The following is a 26,445-nucleotide window of genomic DNA, read 5'->3' on the forward strand; positions in this document are numbered from 1 at the left end:
TTAAATGGCAATACCATAAACGCTAAACCAAGTATCTCAGCGGGACAGGCAGTATCTCTGGATAGAAGGAATGAGTGACGATTCGGGTCGAGACCCTTCTTCAGTCGCAAACAGCACGTCATCCGCCAACATTTTTCGCCACATCTTCCCATTCCACCCCTTTCCGCAGAGACCGTTCCCTCCGCAACTCCCTAGTTAACTCATCCCTTCCCACCCAAACCACCCGCTCCCCAGGCACTTTCCCCTGCAACCACAGGAGATGTAACATCTGTCCTTACACCTCCTCCCTCGACCCTGTTCAAGGACCCCGATAGTCTTTTCATTCAATGGGAAGAAGAAACATCATCCATTCCTTCTATCCATAGGTCCTGCCTGTCCCGCTGAGTTACTCCAGCATTTTGTGTCTATCACCAGTGTAAACCAGCATCTACAGTTGCTTCCTACAACTTTAGACCGAGTCCTGGATATGTCCTGTTAATCAAAGCTTTCTTCACCCCACACTCCACTTCATCTTAATTGAATCTTCTCAAATAAAACTCATAAAAGGTTTATGGAAATATGTTTCCTTCACAAATAAATGCACTTGATATACAAATTGACAGACTAGAGAACTGTCAGGAGTTCTGCTTAAACCTCCCACACAGGTCTAATTGCTGGGGGAGAACTTACAACATTCAGTTGTGGTGTAAATTAAGTAGCTTCCTCAGTTTGTAATAATGAAAGTAATTTAACACAACATTTATTAGGCTTGAGTTCCTCGTGACTAAACAGCGATGGTAATAATTTTATATAATATTTGATCATTTTCAGAAATAACAAAAAGTTAGAATGGCCAAAGCCCACTGGTTGACTTTGATGTTCTAACTTTGATAAAAACTTGAATAAGCACGATGAGTGTGTGAATATTGCTGTGCCTGCACTGTTCTTGGTAAAAAAAAAACATCCAAATACGAGTCTATTGATCTAGGTACAATATTTTAAGGTGGAATTTGTGGAATTTAAATAATTGAAAGCTGAAATGAAGGCATCAGGACTGAGTTAATGAGTTAAATATTTCAATAGAGAATTTTTTTTAATAGAAACTGGCTCTTTCAACTGACCACATCCATGCCAATTATGATGTCCATCAATGCTCATCCCATTTGTCAGCATTTGGCCCACATTCCTCTATGCAATTCTTAAGTACCTGCCGACTGCCTTTGAAGCATTAAAAGATAAATATAAATATACAAAACAAAATGACAGAAATTAAATGCTAGCTCCTGCCAGACTGATATCAGCTTTCCGAGAATGGGTGCAAACCTCGCTAACTTTGACAACTTTTTATGCAAGTTTCTCTTTGATCTGTTCAGATGTCGCCTAAACAAAAAGAAATCTGCATAAATATTCCTCCCAAAGAAAGATAGGCACAAAATTCTGGAATAACTCAGCAAGTCAGGCAGCATCTCTGGAGAAAACGAATAGGTGACGTCTCGGGTCGAAACTCTTCCTCAGACTCAAAACCTGAAATGACCTAAAAAGTCACCTATTACTTTTCTCCGGAGATGCTGCCTGATCCGCTGAGTTACTCCAGCATTTTGTCTCTATCTTCAGTGTAAACCAGCATCTGCAATTCCTTCCTATGCCTCCTGTAGGAAGCGTGGATGAGAGGGTGTCTTGCTGTGCAGACTAAGTGGAAAAGGTTGGTACTTTCTTTATTGTCAAATATTTTTTCTCATCTGATGTATATGGAACCATCTCTGTTTTTAAGGGAATTCTCATAATTTGCTGAAACACACTCTTGGGTATGATAACTGAAATGCAAAAAAGTGGCAGATGTTTTAAAGAAATAGAAGGGGGGGGGAGAAGGGGGCGGGAGAAGGGGGGGGGAGAAGGGGGGGAGAAGGGGGGGAGAAGGGGGGGAGAAGGGGGGGGAGAAAGGGGGGGGGGGAGAAGGGGGGAAGAGGGGGGGGAGGGGGGGGGGGGGAGAAGGGGGGGGAGGGGGGGGGGAGAAGGGGAGGGGGGGAGAGGGGGGAAGAAGAAGGGGGGAGAGAGGGGGGGAGAAGAGGGGGGGAGAGAAGGGGGGGGGAAAGAGGGGGGGGGAACTTTAAGAGGGGGGGGAGAGGGGGGAGACAGAGGGGGGGGGAAGAGGGGGGGGGGGAGAAGGGGGGACTTTTAAGAAGCCAGCCAACTTTTAATGTCAGAGATACACAGCTGTCAAGTTTGGCGGGCATTTAACATTACCGGTCGGTTATCCTTGTTCTGAAAACTCGTGCTTACGTTTTTTTTCCCCAATGAGTTAATGAAAATGCCCAGTCAGCAAAGGAGATTAACTAAAACTACCTACGATTACCTCGACTACCTACAACTACATGGTGACCCCACTACAACTGCGCTTACGACTACAGGATTATTGATTTTCTCCATTGCGACCAATTTTTGCTCGCAGATAATTTTTCAACATGTTGACAAATTTGGGGCGGCCATACTGAGGCCACAACTAGATCCCAGAATGCGGGAACTCCTCACGACCATGAAGGAGACTCGCCAGAGACCGCCAGCGAACATGTGGCGCCCATGTGGCGATCATGAGGTGAGCGCAGTGTCTCCTGCACTCGTTGACGTGCACAAAAGATCCTCTGGCTATATGCCACCGTGGCATTACAATGCCCCTGTTGTAAAGGTCTGCAATGCAAAGCTCGAAAAGCTATTTACTTTAGACATCTCTGAAGCCACCTTTCAACAATGATGATTTTCGCCATTACCTCCGTCAGTACTGCCTTTAACCATCCAAAGAAAAAAGTGGGAGAAGATCAAGACCAAAGCTAATCCTCGTTTTGTACTTTGGAGGCATTGAATGCCTGCAAGGGGAGGCTAGTCCTGCAACTAATCCTCATGCTATTTTGGTCTTGCATGCTTCCCGGAAACTTATCGAGTTAGGCTGTACTCCAACAGTTTCAAGAGGTTGTGGGAAAAGTAAAATAAAGACAGGTTGTTTTAGTAACTGATTTACCAGATTACATAACTCATAAATTATGCCTGATAAATGAATTATGCTTGCTAGATTAAATAGCATTTTATGCACATTTAAAGATTCAATTTTCCACACTTTCCATATTTCTTGTGTTTGTTTTAGGTTTGTTAAGAAATGTTTATGGGAATATGTAGAGATAATTAATTAAATTAAAACACAAAATAACTAAATACACTGTTTCAGATTCCAACCATTCCCCACAAACTGAGTTTAATCATCTGTGTCGCCTTACTTGTTTGCCCAGTACTTGCAGCCAAACCAGGGATGGTATCTGACCCTGAGATTAATAGGTTTTCTGGGATGAGGTGACGAACTTCCATCAGGGGAGGATGAGTCAATAGCGTGTAAAAGACGGCGCTGCCTTCAATCAATGTCATAAATTTACTCCCTATAAAAAAGGAGAAAGACATCACCGAGATGACCCATTATATTAAAAAAACATGATGGCCGACAGAAATGTAGCTTTACAGTGCATGTTTATAACCCCACACCAACGACTTGTCCACATGCATGCCCTTCACATCAAGTGCCATGCACCTGCCATATCAAAATCAATGATCAAATTACCTTCAATTTCATCCCTGGCTGGTATTGCTAAACACACCGAATGATCATGTCACTTCACTGTATGAATTTGAGATGCAGACTGCAACATACTGCATGTACTCCCCAGCTTATGAACAGCTGACTTGCGTACAGTCTGTACACGGACAAGCATTTGGGAGACTGGCAGGATTGGGATGTATAATCTTCCGCCGTGTGAGCACTTGATTCACAGCCACATTTACGACTTGCAAACTGCTCAGGTTACAAACAGTTCTCAGGGATGGAACCCTGCTGTATCCTGGGGAGAACCTATAACGTGTGTGTGGTAGTTAAACATATTCAAGTTCTTAAATCAGCTTCATAGGACATCATCCAACTGCACTTCTTTCTTAAACTTTACACCTTTCTGGGCCCCTAGGTGCGCAGTTTTCTTATCTGTGGTCCATTATTTTCAGCAGAATTTTGAGCTTTATTTACTGAATTTGATTCACTCCAAAACAAAGGCTCCATGACCAAACAGCCTCCTAGTTATGGTAGAATCATAGTCAGAAAAATATAAAGTACAGAAATGGGCTCAGAATCTCCACTGAGCACCACTCGCTTCGCTGTTAGAACTAATCCTATCCTAACCCATTTTATAACGACATTTCAATTAACTCCCTTCTGCAGATGTTACTACTTGCTTACACACAAGGAGTAATTTACAAGACACACATTATTGGGAAGTGGTAGGAAACTGGAGTACTCAGAAGCAGCTCACTTACTCACAGAGAACATGTTCAAACTCTACACATATAGTATTGGAGGTCAGAATTGAAACCAGGTCTCTGGAGCTATGTGGAAGCAGCACTACAAATTAAGCAGTGGCACTAACATCTATGGTGATGAAGTGCTTTGAGAGGCTGATCATGGTGCAAATCATCGCATACCTCAACACAAAACTGGACCCCCACTGCACCTTACCACCACAAAATCAACGGATCAAATTACCTGGCAATTTCACCCCGGCTGGGACGATTGCTAACAACACAAAACTCATATGTCATCATGTCACATTGACTGTCATGCATTTAATATGCAGACTGCAATCATAGCTGGTGTACCAACATCTCATGAACTGGGTTGACTTGCGTATCCCTCTGCACATTGGGGTGTGCATTTTTCCGAGACTGGCAGGATCTCCTGTATAACACTGATGAAATGATAGAGAAAGCACATCACAGCCACATTTACAACTTCCTGCTCAGGTTACAAAGAGTTCTCAGGTCAAGGAGGACCCGAAACCTGCTATCCTGGGGGAGAACCTATAACGTGTGGCTTGGTACGGCAAACATAGGGTCAAGAGCGGAAATCAGATTCATAATGTTGTAAACATCCCAGTGCATCTTCTTTCTCTGACTTCCCACCTTCGAGGGGATCTATGCGCAGTTTTCTGCCTCATAAAGGCTGCCAGCATCATTCAGCAGAATTTTGAGCTTTATTTACTGAATTTGATTCACTCCAAAACAAAGGCGCCATGACCAAACAGCCTCCTAGTTATGGTAGAATCATAGTCAGAAAAATATAAAGTACAGAAATGGGCTCAGAATCTGCACTGAGCACCACTCGCTTCGCTGTTAGAACTAATCCTATCCTATTGCACTTTATCTGTATTTATGCCTACAATATTCTGTTGTGCTGCAGCAAGCAAGAATTTCATGGTCCTATCTGGGACAAATGATAATAAACTCTCTTGACTCTTGGTATGTTCTGTCCAGAGAAAGCAGCCCATCCCAACTTCACAGCCCACTTTACTCTCAATCCTCACTGAAATGATGGAATCTGGTGTCGGCAGGGGTATCAAGTCGCGCTTACTCATGTTCAGTTTGTGGTTTGTCAGAAAGATTCAGATCCAGGCCTCATCACAACCTTGGCCCAAACATTGGAACAAAGAGCTGAATTCTCCAGGTAAGATGGCTGTAACTGCTCTTGACACGAGGGCAGCATGTGGCCATATGTAGTATCAATGTGCTCTGGTTAAACTGGTCTGCGGGCGTCAAAGGGCAATGATTTACTTGGTCCAAGTCATATCTCATACCAAGGTCATTTGCCCATCACTACTGGAGTTCTTCAAGGCAGCATCCTAAGCCCAGCATTATTCAGCTGCTTCACTTGCCTTTCATGATGCTTGAGGCGGAGATGTTTGCTGGTAATTGCACGATATTCAACTCCATTCAAAACTTCCCAGCAAGTCACGCAACCATTGGCATGCATGCGGCAAGACCTGGACAATGTTCAAGCATGACAACAAACTTCACGAATCTCTGCACAAGAGCCTGGAGGGCAATCTTTCCAGCAAGTATAGTCAGCAGCATGTCAACATTCATGGGCCCAACCGATGTGTAGCGTCTGAAGATAGACATCAGCTTCCATGACAGCACTGACAGGGACCACTCATTTCTGGAGACTGCAGTGATGAAAGCTTAGGCCATTGCTGTTCAAGCTCAGACTACCATCAGTGTGTAATAGCCCTGTCCCACGGTGTGAGTTCATTCCAAGAGTTCTCCCGAGTTTGCCCTGATTTGAACTCGGAGATTTACGATAATGGCCACTCGTCGGTACTTGGGGATCTCGTGGACATTTTGCAACGTGTTGAAAAATCTTCACGAGTCTTCCCGTGCTTACCTGCCATTACCAAGTCTTCCCTAGTACCTGCCGTTAGCGGTACGAGCCAGTAAGAGACGTCCCCGAGCTCCGATGTACTCGCTACGTTCATTCTCCATGCTTACCACGAGTTTGATTTTTTTTTAACTCGGGAGAGCTCTTCAATGAACTCGCACAGTGGGACAGGGCTTTTAGACTCCAATGTTTGCAGAGACTTTAAAGATACAAGAGCTCTCCAATGATCGACTTCCCAAAGAATATTGGATACTGTGACTCATGGGAACGCCAGTGATTCTGTGGATACAAAGCTGCTGTTCTCTCTCAAGATCATTGTTATTATGCATCCCATTTTGCCTCCATATCTCCATGTTTGGCCTCTCCTCATCCACTGTTCTAAAGTTTCAATATTTAAACTACAGTTTACCACTGCTTACATTCTTAGGGCAGTCAGAAGCATATGGTTATCCCATACACAGAGATGAGATGGTTATTGAGAAGGCAATGCAGTTCGTGTTAATCAGTACAAATATTTCCTGGTTATGTAATAGGATTTGAAGTACTCATGCTCCATAAAAAGAGTGATATTGTTTAGTTCCTAGGCAATGGCAAACACGCTGTGTTCTTAATACCATCAGAAATGTACAGGGACAAGAAAAGCTCTGGGGTAAAATTCCCGCATGAAGAAAATTAATTATTAAGCTAATTATGCAAATTAAGACGCGACTTACTGCTCCACAATGCATTCATTCAGTGCAAAAAACTTGTTAAAATTATATTCAGGAGTCAATCCAGCACTGGAATATCCAGGTCTTTTAATTTTATAGGCATGTGGCTGATTCTGGACGCAGGTCATCAGCTGCACTACTAAATATAAATGGGCAGAGCAGCAGGAACCTAACTGCAATGAAGGAAAACTGTGGCTCAGTGATTCTGTTATGATACTGCTCATTTGCATATATTAAAATGAAGCCCCATCTGCCCTCTTAAATGGGTTTAAGAGATAAAATGGCACTATTTCAAGTAGCAGCATGAGAGTTCTTATTGGTGCCCTGGCCAATATTTATTCCTAAGCCAGCATGGTTACCAAGACAATTGTTTGATTATCATGCTGCATTTTTATGCGACCTCACGTTGTGCACAAGTTCTGATGCATTTCCTGTACTTTTTGAGCCCCTTCTCTACTTCTACACTAGCTCAAAATTGTCAGAACAAAATTGAACATTAACCAGAAGCTGGCTAATGTACTTCCAATTTTCAAAAGCGAAGGGGGACAAATCGGAGCCAAAGATTTTAACCATTGTCTACAGTCGAGAAAATGTTTGAAGAAAACAAAGCATTGTTGAGCTGGACTGTACATATGTGTGGCAGGCATTTCAGGAGAGAATCGCCAGCAATGTTCACTTTAACATTAGTAAGATGTAACGAGGCACTAGCCCTGCCAAGAATTAGTTTTGTTTATTATCATCAAGTATAGTTACAGGTACAGTGCAGGTACAATACAGGTACATTGCAGGTACAATACAGGTACAGTGGCTTGTAAAAGTTTTCATACCCCTTGAACTTTTCACATTTTGTCACGTTACAACAACAAACGTAAATGTATTTTATTGGGATTTTATGGGATAGACCAACTTTTAGTTAGACCACAATTAGTGGTGCATAATTGTGAAGTGGAAGGAAAATGATATATGGTTTTCAATTTTTTTTACAAATAAAAAACTGAAAAGTGTGGCGTGCAAAAGTATTCAGCCCCCCCGAGTCAATACTTTGTAGAACCACCTTTCGCTGCAATTACAGCTGCAAGTCTTTTGGGGTATGTCTCTACCAGCTTTGCACATCTAGAGACTGAAAATGTTGCCCATTCGTCTTTGCAAAATAGCTCAAACTCGGTCAGATTGGATGGAGAGTGTCTGTGAACAGCAATTTTCAAGTCTTGCCAGAGATTCTCAATTGGATTTAGGTCTGGACTTTGACTGGGCCATTCTAACACATGAATATGCTTTGATCTAAACCATTCCATTGTAGCTCTGGCTGTATGTTTAGGGTCGTTGTCCTGCTGGAAGGTGAACCTCCGCCCCAGTCTCAAGTCTTTTGCAGACTCTAACAGGTTTTCTTCCAAGATTGCCCTGTATTTGGCTCCATCCATCTTCCCATCAAATCTGACCAGCTTCCCTGGCCCTGCTGAAGAAAAGCATCCCCACAGCATGATGCTGCCACCACCATGTTTCACAGTGGGGATGGTGTATTCAGGGTGATGTGCAGTGTTAGTTTTCCGCCACACATACCGTTTTGCATTTAGGCCAAACACTTTAATTTTGGTCTCATCTGACCAGAGCACCTTCCTCCACATGTTTGCTGTGTCCCCCCCACATGGCTTGTGGCAAACTGCAAACGGGACTTCTTATGGCTTTTTTCCAACAATGGCTTTCTTCTTGCCACTCTTCCATAAAGGCCCGATTTGTGGAGTGCACGACTAATAGTTGTCCTGTGGACAGATTCTCCCACCTGAGCTGTGGATCTCTGCAGCTCCTCCAGAGTTACCATGGGCCTCTTGGCTGCTTCTCTGATCAATGCTCTCCTTGCTCGGCCTGTCAGTTTAGGTGGACGGCCATGTCTTGGTAGGTTTGCAGTTGTGCCATACTCTTTCCATTTTTGGATGATGGATTGAACAGTGCTCCGTGAGATGTTCAAAGCTTGGGATATTTTTTTATAACCTAACCCTGCTTTAAACTTCTCCACAACTTTATCCCTGACCTGTCTGGTGTGTTCCTTGGGCTTCATGATGCTGTTTGTTCACTAATGTTCTCTAACAAACCTCTGAGGCCTTCACAGAACAGCTGTATTTATACTGAGATTAGTATTTATATATTTAAATTACACACAAGTGGACTCTATTTACTAGTTAGGTGACTTCTGAAGGCAATTGGTTGCACTGGATTTTATTTAGGGGTATCAGAGTAAAGGGGGCTGAATACTTTTGCACGCCACACTTTTCAGTTTTTTATTTGTAAAAAAATTTGAAAAGCATGTATCATTTTCCTTCCACTTCACAATTATGCACCACTTTGTGTTGGTCTATCACATAAAATCCAAATGAAATACATTTACGTTTGTGGTTGTAACGTGACAAAATGTGGAAAAGTTCAAGGGGTATGAATACTTTTGCAAGCCACTGTACAATGCAATAAGTACAGAGAAAAGCTTTTTGGTGTGCTATCCAATCAGCAAGAAAACTATACATGGTTACAATCAAGCTGTCCACAGTGTGCAGTTACATGATAAAGGGTTTAATATTCAGGAAGGATTAAATAAAGGGTTTAATGTTCAGGACTGTTCTCTAGTTGGTGAGAGGACGGTTCAGTGACCTGATAGCAGCTGGGAAGAAACTTTCCCTGAATCTGGAGGTATGCTTTTTCAACTTTATAATGGCCTGCAAGAATTTTTGTAGTTTTTGTAATCTTTTCCTCCTCAAAGTTAAAGTAATCGATGTCTAATAGCTTTGGTGCTTAATCTAGGATGATACTGTACAATAGTGATTTGCTACATTGTAGAAGACTAGACTAATTCAGAAAGAGTATTCAAATCCCACAACAGTAGCTGGATAATTTAATTGCAGTTACCCAAATATTTTCTCCTCTGAAGCCTGAATAACAATGGCCAAGATTAGTTCCCCATTTCACGGCCCTTAGCTAACCTGGCTCTGCGGCTTCTTAGCTACAATGGGGCCATCTTGTGCACTCTGAAATGGCTAGATAAATTGCTATTCAAGGCCATTAAAGGGGTGTGTGAGTAATGATAGTTCTACCAGTGACAACTACGCATAGAAGTTAAAAAAAAAAATACTTGGCAATTGCTGCATTTATCAGAAGTATTGCCCTTCAGATAAGAAATCAAGTAAATGCATGCCTGTTGAAGTGGATGCACAACATTACACACTTCTCATTCAGCAGAATCATGTCCTAGACATTCACCCCTTAATGGACATCACCAAAACAGATCAGCTAATCAACCAACTCATAATTCTGCAACATTACAGGTTTATTTAAAACAAATTATTCCTGAAGTCCTTTTCAAACATTGAGACAATATGACTTAAATGCAACTATTTTTTTTTATGGCACCAAGCAGATAAGATAATCCTGTCAAGTTTTTTTGTTAAATTATAAACCTACCCTCACTATGTTTTATCTAATTAAACTAAGCTGCTGAAATATTACCAGATGATGGCAGTGGTTGAGACCTGGAGCTGGGAGTGCAACGACAAGACAAAAACAGTATAAAAACTGGTCTTCCACTGCTAAAAAAAGTTTTGCTATTACTAAATTAAATTATTTAATATGGCAACATTTCCCAAGTTATATCAGAAATTACAGAGCACGACATGAACTTTACATGTCTATAGAGAACTTCACTGCAGACTCCACCAAATGAAAGTATATTTAGAACATTTTGGACTACAACGTTGGAAACTAATTTTATTTTCCATCCCAGCGCAATACTATAACAAATTAAGCAATTTATGCCCCAGAAGTATTTCTCCCCAAATACTTAAAAATTGCTCTTAACTAAAATATTAGATTCTGATCAGCTCCCAATGGTTTGTTCTATATTAGCTGCTTTCCGAATAGCCAGGGGCTGGTGACAAAAATATAGGGCAGTGCTCAACTCCTTTGCATGTACATGCTCCACTAATCCTAGTCAGTTTGCCTGATGCACTCTTTCTGGCCAATTAAGCAGGTACTTGTTTGGACTTCCAAACGACAGAATCAGATGGAAAAATAGTACCTAAAGGCACCATTTGCAGATATTCACTAGAAAGACTTGCAATGAAGTGCAGAAGAAATAATAAGACAAATAGCAAATAGGTAGCAAACACACACAACTACTTTAACACTGCCAGGTTCACTGAGAAAGAGACCATTATCAATATGAGCATCTTCTTCAGTTCCTTGGCTGCTGAACTCCCAGTAAATTCTCTTCCCTAACAGTATTTTTTTAATACAAGAAACATTGCACACAATTTTACTTCCAATTATTGAAGCTCCACCAATGTTAATAACGGTAGTTGTTCACGTTATTAGACCACACCCAATTTTCCCAAGATCATTGTGATTAATTTTTTCCCAAAACAACATGAAAATTGAAGAATTTATAATGCCTAGGTGGTGAATATTTGCAAAGTTAATTAAAACATCCTAGGGGAACAAGACCAAGACCAAGAGCTACATAAGACAGTAGACAATCACTAAAATCCTTGAGGATTTTTGACCCAGGGAAGGGTTTGCATATGGAATTAGCTACTAGAGAGCTTGCCTACCTGCCCCAAGTTCAAATACATATTAATACTGTACATCCTGAAGTATTCAGGTTATGTCAAGCTATGCCTCATTGACCCCGCTCATCCAGCCGAGTTATTTTGTATTTTCGTATCCATCCTCCGTTCCTGCCCAAAGTGCTATTTCATTTTCAAATAGACACATTATGTTTGGCATTTCTATAAGTATAGTGACAGGACTCTCTTCACCACCGTCCTGTGGATGAAGATAGTCTGTGGTTCCTTGACCTTCCTCTTCTCAAACCAACAATCAGTTCCTTGGTTTTACTGATGTCGAGAGCGAAGTTGTTGTACAGGCACCATTTGATCAGTCAATCGATCTCCCTCCAATACTCTGACTCATCATCATCTGTAATTCACCAACAATGATGGTGTTGTCGGCAAATTTGAAGATGGAGTTGGAGCTGCGTCCGGCTACACAGTCATGAGTATAGTGTGAGTAGAGCAGGTGGCTGACCATGCAGCCTTGCTGTGCTCCTGTGCTGATGGTTATGGGGGAGGAAGCGTTGCTGCCAATTTGTTCAGACTGTAATCTGTTGATGAGGAAGTCGAAGTCTAGGATCCAGTTGCAGAGGGATGTGCAGAGACCCACTCCTGTGAACTTGATAATCAGTTTGGAGAGGATGGTTGTGTTGAACGCCGAACTGTAGTCTATGAACAACAGCCTGATATATGTGTTTTTAGCAACAGCGATACATGATCCCAGAGTATGACTGTAAATTTTCCAATGCCCTCACAATGCCTTGGACAAAGGTTGCATCATAAAATAAATTAAATTACTATTTGGTATACAATTACATAACGGATGTCTTTGTGATGGAGTAGATGGAATGGCTTTGATTGCTTGAGGGAATCATTATGGAATTATCCACAATATTTCTTCCTTTCCTGGACTTGTTTTTTCCTTCTGAGATTTTACTTACTCAAGACATTACATGGATATGTGGTAAAAGTGACATAAGGACCTGGTCTTGCTACTTGAACATTAGTTAGCCTTTAACTTTTGTCAACTTGTATGTTTATATTTCAACAATCACTGCATTTCACAAATCCGCCATGGGCTATGGAGTTTCCTTTTTCCTTTTTGGTTAAGATTCTTAGGTCCACATTTTTTATTGGACGATAAAAACAAATATTTTCCCTCTAGATGCCAGTATCACAAGACAAAGTTCAACACATATATGGACTGTTGCACAAAACAACTTTCAAAGCAACACAAGACATTGCTCTCCTAAATGAATAGTAAAATAGATGCTACTGAGGGATTTACAGCCAGTCAAAACTAGCTGTAGCAATTACTAGCTAGCTTAATTTCTCCAGGGCCCAGCTTTCCAAAATGAGATACCAATCTTATTAAGATTATCAGTTAGCTTTATAGCATTTACACTTTGATTGCTTTCAGTTGGTAATATCTTTTAGGTTAGTATCTGAATAGTCATTACTATTAACACTGGAAGTAAATGAAGAACATGCAGTTGAAGATATTTTGACCTCAAAACCTCAATTGAAAGGAAACATTTGTCAAAAATCAGGTATGTTTTAATAGAGCGTACTGCTTCTGCAAAATTATAATTGTTTTCTTAAAAATTAGTGAGAAGGTACACATTTTCTTTTTTAATAGTCACGTTGCCAAAAGGAGAACAGCATGTTCCACCAGAAATGCATTGTCATATCAGATTAGTTCCATGGCACATCTCCAGCATTTGTAATTTCATTTTTGGTCAAGTAAACCTTATCACCATGCAAGCTAGTCAATGAGTGCGTACCCCTATGGCCGTTTGGGTAAATTCATTGCTCAATGTGGGTCTGAAGATCATAACATTTAATTTATATGTAACTGCTATCAACCAGAGGCAGTAGTTTGGGAATTACATTGGACCAAGATAGCCAGGGTTTGCAAAGGAGAAGAAAAAATACCCAATTCTTATTTCTCCTTTTTGCTATTCAATGATCCATTCTAGCAAGAGCACACCTGTAATCTTACAGCGAGGATGAGGTATTTAACAATACCTTCACAATTGAAGGTTGTTGAAGGACCAGAGTTCAATTAATAATGGAGGAACCAGATCCCAGCATGAGTCTGGAAAGAGCTAGGACAGTTATTAGAACATTCAACTTCACTCTTTGGAAAGAGAGGTACACAGAGAGTGCAGTAAGTGCATGTTCACAGATACTTTACATCCTCTCAAAATATTCCTGAGGAATCTTAACAGGGTGGCTCAGGAGAAGATGTTTTCTCTTAAGGGCGAATCTAAAACTAGGCAACATTGCTTAAAAATAAGGGCTTGTTTACTTAAGTCAGAGTTAAAGTTTTTTTTTCTCTCAGCATCATGACTCTTTGGAAATTTTCTTTAAGTAGTGAAAGTAGAGTCTTGGAATATTGTTAAGACATAAGTAGATAGATTCTTGATAAACAAAGGGCAAAAGATGACAATGCAATGTTGAATTGAAAGCAGATTGGGATTGATAATATTAAATGGCACAGTAAGATTGATGGCCTGAGTGACCAATTCCCAAATCAGATATTCACAGGGTATAGTAATCATGTTAAACAAATGTTTGACAAGTTTGGGATCATATTGTCATAACTATTTCATATCTAACTATAAAATATTCAGATAATTGAAATTAAATTTTCCGACACATCATCTCTTCTACTGCTCGTCAGGAAACAATTAGGAGGATTCAAATAGGACAATTCCAATGATCAATATAAAGTGCATGAAAAATGCAGCTTGTTCATAGTAATAACCGCAGTCTAAAAAATATAATACTGCCTTATAAATCTCAGTCAGCTAAGCCAACTTATTTCCTAGTCAAGATAATGATGCTTTGAAGTTTTTAAGAAATCATGCTGACAATGTCCAACTGGCCCTGTCATTACTATCAGTGACATCGCTGCCAGCGATAACCTGCCTATACTTGTCGTCGACATATGGAAAAAGTTACTTCCAGCTGACACCACTACCATTTCTTCCCCTTCCCCCACATCCCGTCCCCACCTTCTGTTGCCTTTCTGTTGACATCAACATCCAGGACGGTGAGACACTGAGGCAGGGTCTTGCCTAATTCAATGCTGTCACGTGGCAGGTCAGAATTTGTCCTGCCAGCAAAAAGGCTGAGAATAGCTTTGACAAGCACATTTGACCAGCCGTCAGAGTAGCAACAAACTCTAAATGCACCAAAATGTACTTGACATCAGAAACAATCAAAAGGTACTAAAAATTAAATACTTGCCAAATTTATTTAAAAAATAATGGAAAGGTTAATAGATATAATATTATAATTATTTAATGAGTGTTCTTAAAGCAATGCAATTATTTAAAAGAAAATAATTTCACCATTGACTTCCTCACCAAAAAAATGAATGAGCTCATGGTTGAGAAAGGTTCAGCAGGGACATTCCCAAATACAAGTGGTAGAGAATTTTGCAATGTCAGTGTACAGCATCACAACTTCTAGCAGAGCCTGGTAACACATTGGAAGTATCTGCATTCAAAAGAGCTGAATGCCAACAATTCCACACCAAATAGGTGTATTTTCCATTGTGTTCCTTCTCCACATTATACATACTTTCATTAAGGAAGTAGCAACGCACAAGGTAACTTACAGTAATACATTTTTATGTTTCTTTTTAACGCTTCATAAAACTTAATTTGATATGCCCAGTTAATAAAAAAACTGGTCAATGCATCTGCCATAGTAAAAGAAATCTAAGACATTCTTTATGCTTCAACGGCAAGTTAGTGAGCAATTTTATTTTCCTTCGTAAAATAAAAACTGGAAGAGCAGTTTCTTATATTTAAACTGGAAGATATTCACAACCTAATTTTGTTCCGCAATTCAGAGAAAGGGAAATAAAAAAAAATCCTAAGTAGCCAAAGAGGAAATTTGAGCTGGAGAAAGTCTCATCCATTACTTAGTTTTATTAGATTTGAACAAACATGCTGCCACCTGGTGGAAACATTGCAGATTCTGGCAGAGAAAGATCTCCCCTGCATTAGTGACGTTTAGTAAAGTAAACATGACGATTTAGGCGCCAGAGAGCTGGGTTCGGGTGCTGTCTGTACGGAGTTTGTACATTCTCGCCGTGACCTGCGTGGATTTTCGCCAAGATCTTCGGTTTCCTCCCACACTCCAAAGTGGACAGGTTTGCAGGATAATTGGCTTGGTGTAAATGTAAATTGTCCCTAGTGTGTGTAGGATAGTGTTAGTGTGTGGGGGTCGCTGGTCGGCACGGACTCAGTGGGCCATTGGGCTTGTTTCTGCTCTGTATCTCCAAAACTAAAACTATCCCATTGCCAAAAATAGAAAACTGAGTAGATAGCCTCCAAGACTCTAGCAATACACGATGGACGTGAATGGAAGAGCAGGAAATGATAAGATCGGCTGCATGTGTCTGATTTTACCCAGCTATACCAACTTAATGTATGAAATAAACTGAGTGACCTTAATAAACTGAATGGCCTTATGCTTCATCCAGTGACCACTGGTATAGAATACACCTAATATTCTAAACTGAAATGGAAACAATTAATTAAGGCTGGTAAAGCAATACCAATAGAAATCTTATGAAATATTATTGTACACTTTTCTCCTGCAAAATTTATCCTGCTGCACCGTATTATTACCAAAGCTGCTTTTTAACTCTGTTTTCCTAAAAGACACAAATAAATCTTTAAGTATACTAAAACTTTACTTGAATAGGAGTCCTCTAGTTCTTTCTGTTGGCATCCATGAAGATTGTAACATGAACATCAGGAAAAGCAGGATTAAGTTAGAGAGCCTCTTAAGCTGGTTACATTCAATGGCTCATGCAATGCCTTCAGGGCAGGACACTCCTTACACCCCCATCTATACAATACAATACAATTTATTTGTCATTTGAACCCCAATGAGGTTCAAACGAAATGTTGTTTCTACAGTCATACACACAAAAAAGAACCAAGACACAACACAATTTACACAAACATCCATCACAGCGCATCTCCTCCTCGCTGTGATGGAAGGCAAAGACTTATCTCTCCCCTGCACTCCCCATTCCCCTCCGATGTCAGAGTCAAAGCCCCCGGCGGGCGATGGTAATTATCCCGCGGCCATTTACGCCGCGCCGGGTGATGCAAGGCCACGCTCCGAGTCTTGTTGTTGGAGCCCCCGGCGGGCGCTAGCAAAGTCCCGCAGCCATTCTGATGATGTAAGGCCCCGCTCCAGGTAATCTTCAACCCCGCAACTCGGGCGGGTTAAGTCGCCATTGCGGAAGCCCCGAGAAGCGGTCTCCCAGCAGGGACCCGCAGGCTCCCGGTGTTCATGTCTGCCAGACCTGCAGTAAACCTCCGAATCTCCGGGGTCAGGTCGCAACAGCGCGCCACAACCGCTCCTCCCGCTCCGAACTCGGCCAGCTCCATGATGGTGAGTAGGTCCGCAGGTCCGTGACTGGAGCCCCAGGTCGTTCCTGTTGGAGGCCTCTCCATGGTGCTAGGCCCCAACGACAACAGAGACCCGACAGAGAAAAGGTCGGGTTCTCCATGCAGGGGATAGATTTTTTAAAGTTTCCTCCACCCCACGCCCCCCGCTCCCACACACATACACAAAACAAATAATAAAAACTACATTCAAACGAGACTAAAAATTAAAAAAAGACAGACGGACTGCAGAGGCCGCTGCGACGCGAGTTGCGCCACCCACCGGATTATCTTCTAAATACTCAACAGCTAAGCTGGGGTACAGAATCGTACAAGATTTTTTTCCATGCCTCAAGTCCAAGTGCCCAACTCCTTATCATGGGTCCTTAACTGCAAGTTGTAGATATTCAAGCTGGAAAAAACAGCTGGAAGTGTCACTTTTTACTTTAAAGACGTGCTTGATCAAATCTCTATAAAGACAAATTGTCCTACATACAATGCACATCAATTGTCACAATTTTACTCACAATTCCAAGGGCATCATGTGTAGGGAGGAATCCCACAGCTGACAACAGACCATTGTGAGCTCCACCTGTCCTTGATTTTGCATATCTTCCATTCATTTGTCCTAAGTACCATCTATATCTCTCGTTCCCCTTTCCCCTGACTCTCAGTCTGAAGAAGGGTTAACCCAAAACGTCACCTATTCTTTTTCTCCACAAACGCTGCCTGAACTGCTGAGTTACTCCAGCATTTTGTGTCTGACCGAGGACATCAAGGCAGATTTTCCATTGCTCTGTAATCATTGGCCTCTTGCACTTCTTTCAAGGTCCCAACACTTCAGCAAGGATGAATGGCACACAGATGCAGTCTCAGTGCAGAGAGCCTCCTGTACTCAGAGGACTACAGCGAGTGATGGCCCAGGCCTCTATTATCACTGTGGCTAATTGTTCAAAACATTCAAACTAACTTAGATAATATCATTATTTCTCACTCACCAACATCTCCCATTATTTTGAATAATAGGGCACTCTACCTGCACCAGTTTCAGTGGGAGGCCTCCGAAAGCTCATGGTGCCTCAGTGGATTCCATGAAAAGATTACTGCTGTCGGCTCAAGTCCACATCAGCACTGGAAATACACGAGGTCCAGGGCTTAGCCCAGGCATGGAATGGCAATGTCGGGGACAATTAGATTTAATGCTAAAGGAATGAAGAGGCCACAAAGCTACCATCTTTAACTGTGGGATATAGTTACACAGTTACAGCAAATTTGCCTACACCAAATCTCCATATGCATTCATAAGCTTGTAAGTTATAGGAGCAGAATTAGGCCATTCGGCCCATCAAGTCTACTCTGCCATTCAATCACGACTGATCTATATTTCTCTCTCAAACCCCTTTCTCCTGCCATCTCCCCATAACCCCTGGCACCCGTACTAATTAAGAAACCTAATCATTCTAACCACGACTAAAGTTAATCTATAACAACTTGCTGAAATTAAAAACATTTAATTCCTTTCACGTATAATTCAGTTGCCTCATGTCTGTTCAGATCCATTTTCCAAAATTGATTGGTGCTCCACTCAATTCTTTCATCAATCAATATTTTTTTTTGTGATTTTATGATTCCCCCTGGCCACCAATGAATGTTATGTTTATGTGTTTTAAAATTCAGTAATAATTGCTGCGGAACTAAGAGACACTAAAGTGCTCCTGGGTGTTATTGAGATGGATGACACATTTTGCCTGCAGTCAGCCCACGTAGCTTATTCAATTAGTAGTGTCAATATCCTAGACCTACTAATATTATAATTACCGTAATGAATGGTATCTACACCATTAAATACCACATCAGATGGGAAATCAACTGCTGAAATTATGTCAAATCTAGCATTGGAAAAATTATTCTCGACAGAACAGAAACATCAATACGAAGAAGGAAAGAAAATATATTAGGATCATCACCCAAGCAAGTACAACCAGTGTACATAAGGCATGGGTCAGGAGATTTAGAGGAGATCAGAGGAATAACTTAGAGCATTACAAATTTCAGCCAGTGATTCCCCACACTACAATCTCTGCCTGGAAATATTCTCTTTAATCTTTTAATCCACAATTACTAAATCTTTGCTCTCCATTTTTTTTTTAAATTTCTCAGTGAAGAGAAATAGAAAGAGGTGCCTCCTATCTTTATATTTTTATTTCTCAATTGTCTCTCCTCCACCTTCTCCAAAGAAAAGAACCAAAGTTTATTCATTCTTTGTTAGTAAATATGTTCAACAATATCAACATAACTCTCCTCTGAATCTTCTCCAAACTGTGGCCACACTCGTGCACTGTTACCTTAACCTCTACGCCTATATATTCTATACCCAATTAGTAATATCACCCACGTGGCTTTTTAACCACCTTATCGACCGGATCTGCTACCTTTCGGAAACTCTGGAAGTGCACTCCCACATCCTTCTGTTTCTCCACAATATTTAGTCCTCATGTTGAACGTATATCCCTTTGCCTTGTTGCATCTCCCCAAGCACATTTCCTCAGACTCTTTCAGGTTAGATTTGATTTGCCACTTTTCTCTTCAAATGGCCAGACCATTTATATCATCCTGCAGACTGACGCTTTCCTCACTACTTTAAACCAAGTAGACAATTTTGGCATCATCCATGACATCATCCTTACATTTAAATGTTTTCATTTTTTTATTTTTTAAAAACACTTTCACACACAAGAATCCTGTGCAAACCCTGTGTTAGCTCTCTTCCAGTTGTAACACACATTGCAATGATGAAACATGGAACTGCAGATGTTGGTTGACCAAGAAACGACACAAAATATTGGAGTAACTCAGCAGGTCTGGCAGCATCCCTGGAGAACATGGATGAAGACGTCTGAAGAAGGGTCCTGAGCTATCCACGTTCTCCATGGATGCTGCCTGACCCACAGAGTTACTCTGGCATTTTGAGCTCTCTCATTGTAATGTTGACACACAGAAAACAATCATTGAACAATCATTGCCAGTGACTAAATTATGGAGAAACAATTATGTTAAACCTTGGAAGATCAGTATATGAAAACGGATGAAGCTCTATATATTTCCCAAAAGATTGAAATGGAATGCAGATAATAATTTTGGGTTGGAATACTTTATAAGGCATGCTATAAAACTACATGAAGAGCTGTATTGAACAGAAGTAATGAATAGGCAATGATACACATTATTTGTCAATATCCTATTACAAATGGATTAGCACCAGACTAAAGACATGATTCTTTCTCACGCTTGTGAAAAATATTATGATTGTAGATTGTCTAGTAAAATTACAGCTCCAAATTTCCACAGGGTTCATATCATTAATTAAAATACTTATCACAAGCTAAATTGGTGACTGTAAGATGCTTTCATTTTCAAATTAATATATTTATTTCGGCATTAATTGTCCCTTTAAGAGATGTTATAGGTCAGTATCAGGCTCCTTGAGGTAAGTCGTTGTGACATTCGGGATGCTAGAGCGGTTGAAGCCGTGTCACAGCCTATCCAGCTCTTCCAGAGATACATGGAGACCAGACGCAATGGAATCCAAGTTAAAGGCACACTTCTTAGGCAACATGGCAGCTCAGAGAATGGCGAGGGGAAATATCTGCACCGTCATCCCTTTGTGTGTCAGATCTTTCAAATAAACTAAATGCCTGTATATTATGATTATAAGTCTAGTAATTTATACCTCAGTCTGCACATTTAGAAACATAGAAACAAAGAAAATAGGTGCAGGAAAAGGCCATTCTGCCCTTCGAGCCAGCACCACCATTCAATAAGATCATGGCTGATCATCCTAAATCACTACCCCTTTCCTGCTTTCTCCCCATATCCATTGATTTGAATATACGTATGAAGAAAGCATCCTGCACAAGCAAAAAAAAGTTTGACTTACTCTCCGTAGAGTCCTCCGACACTGGATGCAGCAATGCTCTTGGAGTGCCATGATAGAGATTCAACCTGAAGTTTTCGGAAAAGAAAAGTAGCAATTAACTTGATTTTGTACGGTTGAGTGGCACTCATAGGGTATAGCTGTATTAAATGTATTGAAAAGAATACGAGGAAATAATGTCCACTTCCAATTGGCGTTGAAAAATCCTCTACGACCATGGCCAGCCACGGCAGATTTCACTATCTCATATTGAAGAATGGCGAAACAGGCTTGTAACTTCAACGAGACTGCAAGCCATCATGAACACCATAATAAATAATCAAATAACCAAGGTGACGAATGCCATATTCCCCTCAGGAAGACGAGAATTAAATTAGATTGACTAAATCTCGGCTACCTAACTTTTTCAGTTGCCTTGAAGGCATAATGGATTTATACATGATGGTAAAATGGTGAACTCTTCAATTTTCCTGCTGGGCTATTTTCCCACAATCTGTCTGCCAATTACAAGTCAATTTCACTTGCTGCAAGATGGGAAATGCAACCAGTGCCCGCCACACTGGACAGGCTTACGAGTGTAGTTATGCATTTATGCTGATAGGACTGCTGAAAGAAAGGAAGGTCACATACATGTGTGTGCATATAATTATTTAATCCCAGTTGCAAAGAAACAGTAGATTCACATTTTAGGATAAAAAAGATCATTCAAATAATCCATGAGATGAACAGATGTTCAATCAAATTTACCATGGTTTAACTTACTAATATGGGCGGCACAGTGGCGCAGTGGTAGAGTTGCTGCCTTACAGCACCAGAGACCCGGGTTCAATTCTGACTATGAGTGCTTGTCTGTACGGAGTTTGTACGTTCTACCCGTGACTTGCATGGGTTTTCCCCGGGAGCTCCAGTTTCCTCCCACACTCTAAAGACGTACAGGTTTGTAGGTTAATGGCTTGGTTAAATTGTAAATTGTCCCTAGTGTGTGTAGGATAATATTAGTGTGCAGGGATCGCCAGCCGCCACGGAGTCTTTGGATCGAAGGGCCTATTTCCGCGCTGTATCTATAAACTGGGGTAGAAGATTGCAACCTTCACGTGGTCCGCCCCGTTTCGACTAATGCAATTAACTCGACGTGCACAAACGGAAGATCAAATAGAACAAGTTGTCCACCAACTTTAGGCTGTGCACGCCACACGAAAGAAGAAGAAATTCTATAAACTAAACTAAAAACTAAACAGACTTATTTCAAAAAATTATAAAACAAGTTTACTAATCAAATGTTGCTCGTGCTTTCAAAAAGTTACATGTTATGTGGTTGTCATTATTAATCTTATTGTATCTAGAGCTTTTGTTTTTAAAATATCAATTGAATTGCATTCCAGCTCTCTGCAATTACTAGTCCACTAAATCAAATGGAAGAAATGAATGGCAAGACAATAAATAATCTAATCGCTGCAAGTATGGTCAATGAAATTAGATGGATTTCTTAGTTCTCAAATACAATCTGCACAGCAATATTATAAAATTATGAGTTTAAGCAACGAAAGAGAAATATTTCATGAAAATGTCATGTTTTTTCTGTGTTACTGTTGAGATAAATTCTTTAGTACCTAGGCACCTTGAAGACATTTCACACACCAAATGAAACTAACAATTTAAATCAAATAACTGAATCTGCATCAATATTTAACTATAAATCATAATTATCTTTTGAAATGTTGGCACAACATTTGAATATTCAGTGCAAATTTAAATTTTACTGTAAAATTGATAATAGACAAAGTGCTGGAGTAACTCAGTTGGCCAGGAAGCATCTCTGGAGAAAAAGGATGGATGACATTTCGGGTCGGGACCCTTCTTCAGAATGAAAGTAGAGGGGAGGGAACTGGAGGTAAGAAAAAGGCCAGAACAAAGCAGGGCCGGCAACAGATTCCCAAGGACGGAGCACATAATGGCTTTAAAATTGATACTTCCATGTTGCCTTTTACCTTACTGAAGGCCTAATTTGAATTTTACTTCGGAGTCACGTGAGTGACTACATGAAGAACCCGTCCAGCACGCATGTGCGACATTGCGTTCACGCAGTGCAACAGCGAAGAACGGGAGCACAGGCGCTCCCGCTACAAGCCTGAAGGAACTTACCTACAGGTTACCTACAGGTTAAACTCGCGACTCTGCCTCTCTTTGTTGTTCCAGGGGAACTGGAGACAGCAAAGCAGCACAGAGGGAAGCGGCCCCCGTTCGACTCCAGGGAAGGAACATCCCGTCAGTGGAGGGGGGAGAGGCGGGACCCCACACGCTGCGGCCCACAGACACGGGTACTGCCCAGTCCGCTAAACAGCTGTCTGACCAACAGCAGCGGACTGGAGGGAAATTCAAAACCGGCCAGTAACCCCAGCATCTCCCGACAAGGAGACTCGCCGCCCGAGAACCGCTGAAATGCCGCCCGAAAACGGCAGACAGCCTCAATCAGCAAAGCCAGCAACCAAACCTCGGGCTGGAGACAGACACAGAAGATGGAATCGCCACTTCAAACGAGAACAAGTAAGTGTCTGTTCTCCAAGCCAGAGTAAGGTCATGGAGCCAAAAACTCCAGCGAGACTTGCCTCAGGAGCAGGGGCAAGTCTGCCAAGGGAGCATAACACTCCCACTCCAGTGCCTACAGCACTGGCCATCTCCCTTGTCGAGGAATTGATGGCGACCAGGGCTGGGCTGGTCAAGAAGAGGGGTCACTGGTTGGAGAATATCGGGAGTATGCTTGAGGTACAGGATCAGGAAGCGCTGCTGGGTGTGGCCGCTATGTGGCTCCACCACTAGCGAGATGGCCTTTTCAGTCTCAACTGACGGCCAGTTTACTACCTGTTCTTTTCAAAACCTCTCCAAGACAGGTAGTCATGAGGCGCAGGTTTCATCACGCCTCCCCTAAATTGCATTTACTCAAAGTGCCCACCATTATTGGGGGGTACATTGAGCATAGCTTTTTAAAAAACCCAAATATCTTAAATTGCATTTGATATCCCTGACGTCGGCTATCATTTTCGCATGCTCATTCCAGAGGGGCAGAGTAGTATGGCAAAACACCTGACCCTACTGTTCACAGATGCTCCGCAACTTCTCAGGAAGTTATAAAACCTGCCCTCAACTTTTAAAAAAAATTACAGGACTGTGAGAACACTGACCTCACAACCACAGATCCTGCTATCTGGCTAAGTTATCAAACCAAGCCTAAGAAACTGGACGAAGTATCCAAAAATTCGGCATCAAGAGGGCAGGGCCTGGAATGAGCACCACACAAAACCAGACAGCAGTGCCTCTACGCGTCCACCAGTAGGCGTCTACTTAAGAGTACTGGTGAAAGCTCGGGGCCCGCATGCCAACCCCCAGTAAGCCCTTTCAGGCCAGGGTCCAGAGCGGGCCCCATAGAAAATGCGCCACCCCCAACAACACCATCTCTACAGACAAGGAACCAGAAACCGAAGAAATGAACACACCACCAAACAACAGTGAAGACAGATAAGTATGGTTCCTACCATCACATAAAGGTGAAGGGTTTGTACTAACAGAGGGGGGGGGGGGGGGGGGAATCACACCTGGTTGGGAAGCTATCACTCTTGGTAGTTATATACCAAAAAATATTCAAGGGGAATAGAATTAATATCTTGCCGCCAGTTCAGCTTGCACCCCAAAGGGTCTACCCTCCCACTAAGAAACATGAGGGTCTAGCTCCTGGGAAAGATATACCAGGGGTCATAAGAAATCTCATATGAGCCTTTGGTACCAAAAAACCCCAAGATGGTGAATGTCGCACCATCATTGATTAACCACTTGAGTATTTCACCAGGTATACCCACTTATGGAATTTGTAACTACTACCATGGATTCCAAGGATACTTTATGGTAGACATCGACTTAAAGATGCATACTATTCTGTACCCTTTTATATAAGATTTCGGATATACCACAATTTACCTGGATGGGGCAACCATGGCGAGCATTGCCACTTTTCATTCACTGCACATCTCGCATGTGTATGTGACAAATAAACTTGACTTGACTTGATTTGAGTTGACTTATTATTGAATTGGCTTATATGAGCCGAAGCTATTCCAGAATTTCAAACCAGCCCTGACACTTAAGGAACATTTCGTCATGGCATGTCTATATATTAACGACAGACTATCCTTGGATATAGCTATATCGGCTGCATTAGCTACTAACTTATTTTAGCCTGGGCTCTGTCATATTATCCAGATATCTACGTTGACCCCATCCACAACATTGTCTATCTGGTATTCATTAATGCTATCAGTTATGGTAACATTTAACCACCTATCAACTACGTGGCAAAAGTAATTGGGATAGTAGCAGCATTACCAGCTACTGAACATTGTACCTTTCCAATGAGCTGAGATACTAGTGTTCAAACTATATCCCATACCTAGAATATGGTGGCAAATGGACTAATCTGGAGTTGTCATCACTATAGACACTGGGCATTAAACCTAGTTAGAAATATTGAGTATGTTCTATTGAGTATATTCATCGGACTGGCTGCAAGGCCACAAATGGACCGACCTCGGGGGTTTTCAGAGGAAGAGGACGTAACATTCTGGTGCCTTTCCCCACAGTGGAAATTTGATTCTGCTGTGGGGGGGGGGGGGAGGGGACGGGGGGGGGGGGGGGGGACGTTTGTGTAGAACTCTATATGTGTTGAGTCCATTTTCTTTATTTGTTAACCTTTTTCTATGGTATGCAAACGTATTATCTATTTTTGTAAAGCACTTGGGTGTCAATGCGAGTTGACTTAAAACGTGCTATATAAATAAAACTTACTTACTATTGGGCAAGCATATTGCTCAGTAGTGCACCATTTTGCATGTTCGTTTATAAATTAACAACATCACAGTGGTGGCATATACCAAACCACTTGGGCGGAATAAAATCGATATTATGTGACAATTGATTTAACAATTGGTAACCGTATGTCGTCAAACATGTATGACCATCAGTAACTTACCTATCAGGTGAGCTAAATACTGTAAACGAACATTTAAACCAAAAGTATTTGCTGAGATTACAAAGCAATATGGACACCAGATATCGATTACCTTATATTCCAATTGAATCGCCACGTACCAATGTATGTCGCATGAAACCAACTCAAGGCAGCGGCATGGATACATTTCCGCGTATTGAGGTGGGGGGGGGGGGGAAACTAATCTCTATGTTCTCCCCCTTCTTTCTACGCATATCCACTAGGGAACATACCTGGGAAGAAACTGCTCAAACTCAGGAACTACACATTTAACTACAACAAAACCTGTACTGGAGTTCCTGACAGGCCTTCACCACAATGAAGGACTCAGCTACTGCGCCATCAATATAGCCAGAAGTACTCTGTCAGCCTACTCAACTCAGGCACCACAACAACAGGGCAAGGGTACCACCCACTGGTGATCAAATTCAGGAGAGGTATATTCAATTCCCATTCCCCAGAACTAGGTACACCCAAATTGGGAAGTCAGTGAGGTCCTGACGTACCTTAGGGGATGATCACCAGCCAGGTCCCTCA

The 26,445-nt window shown here is 41.6% G+C and overlaps 1 protein-coding gene across 1 annotated transcript in view; it reads right to left on the bottom strand.

Moving 5' to 3' along the window:
• Nucleotides 1-26,445, bottom strand: part of nphp4 (nephronophthisis 4) — a 180,625-nt gene that overhangs the window by 117,772 nt on the left and 36,408 nt on the right. Inside the window, 2 exon segments of the mRNA XM_055659409.1 lie at nucleotides 3,246-3,401; nucleotides 20,877-20,941. Of these exon segments, the coding sequence (XP_055515384.1) occupies nucleotides 3,246-3,401; nucleotides 20,877-20,941 (221 nt within the window).

This window comes from Leucoraja erinacea, chromosome 30, assembly GCF_028641065.1.
Source record: "Leucoraja erinacea ecotype New England chromosome 30, Leri_hhj_1, whole genome shotgun sequence".
NCBI lineage: Eukaryota > Metazoa > Chordata > Chondrichthyes > Rajiformes > Rajidae > Leucoraja > Leucoraja erinaceus.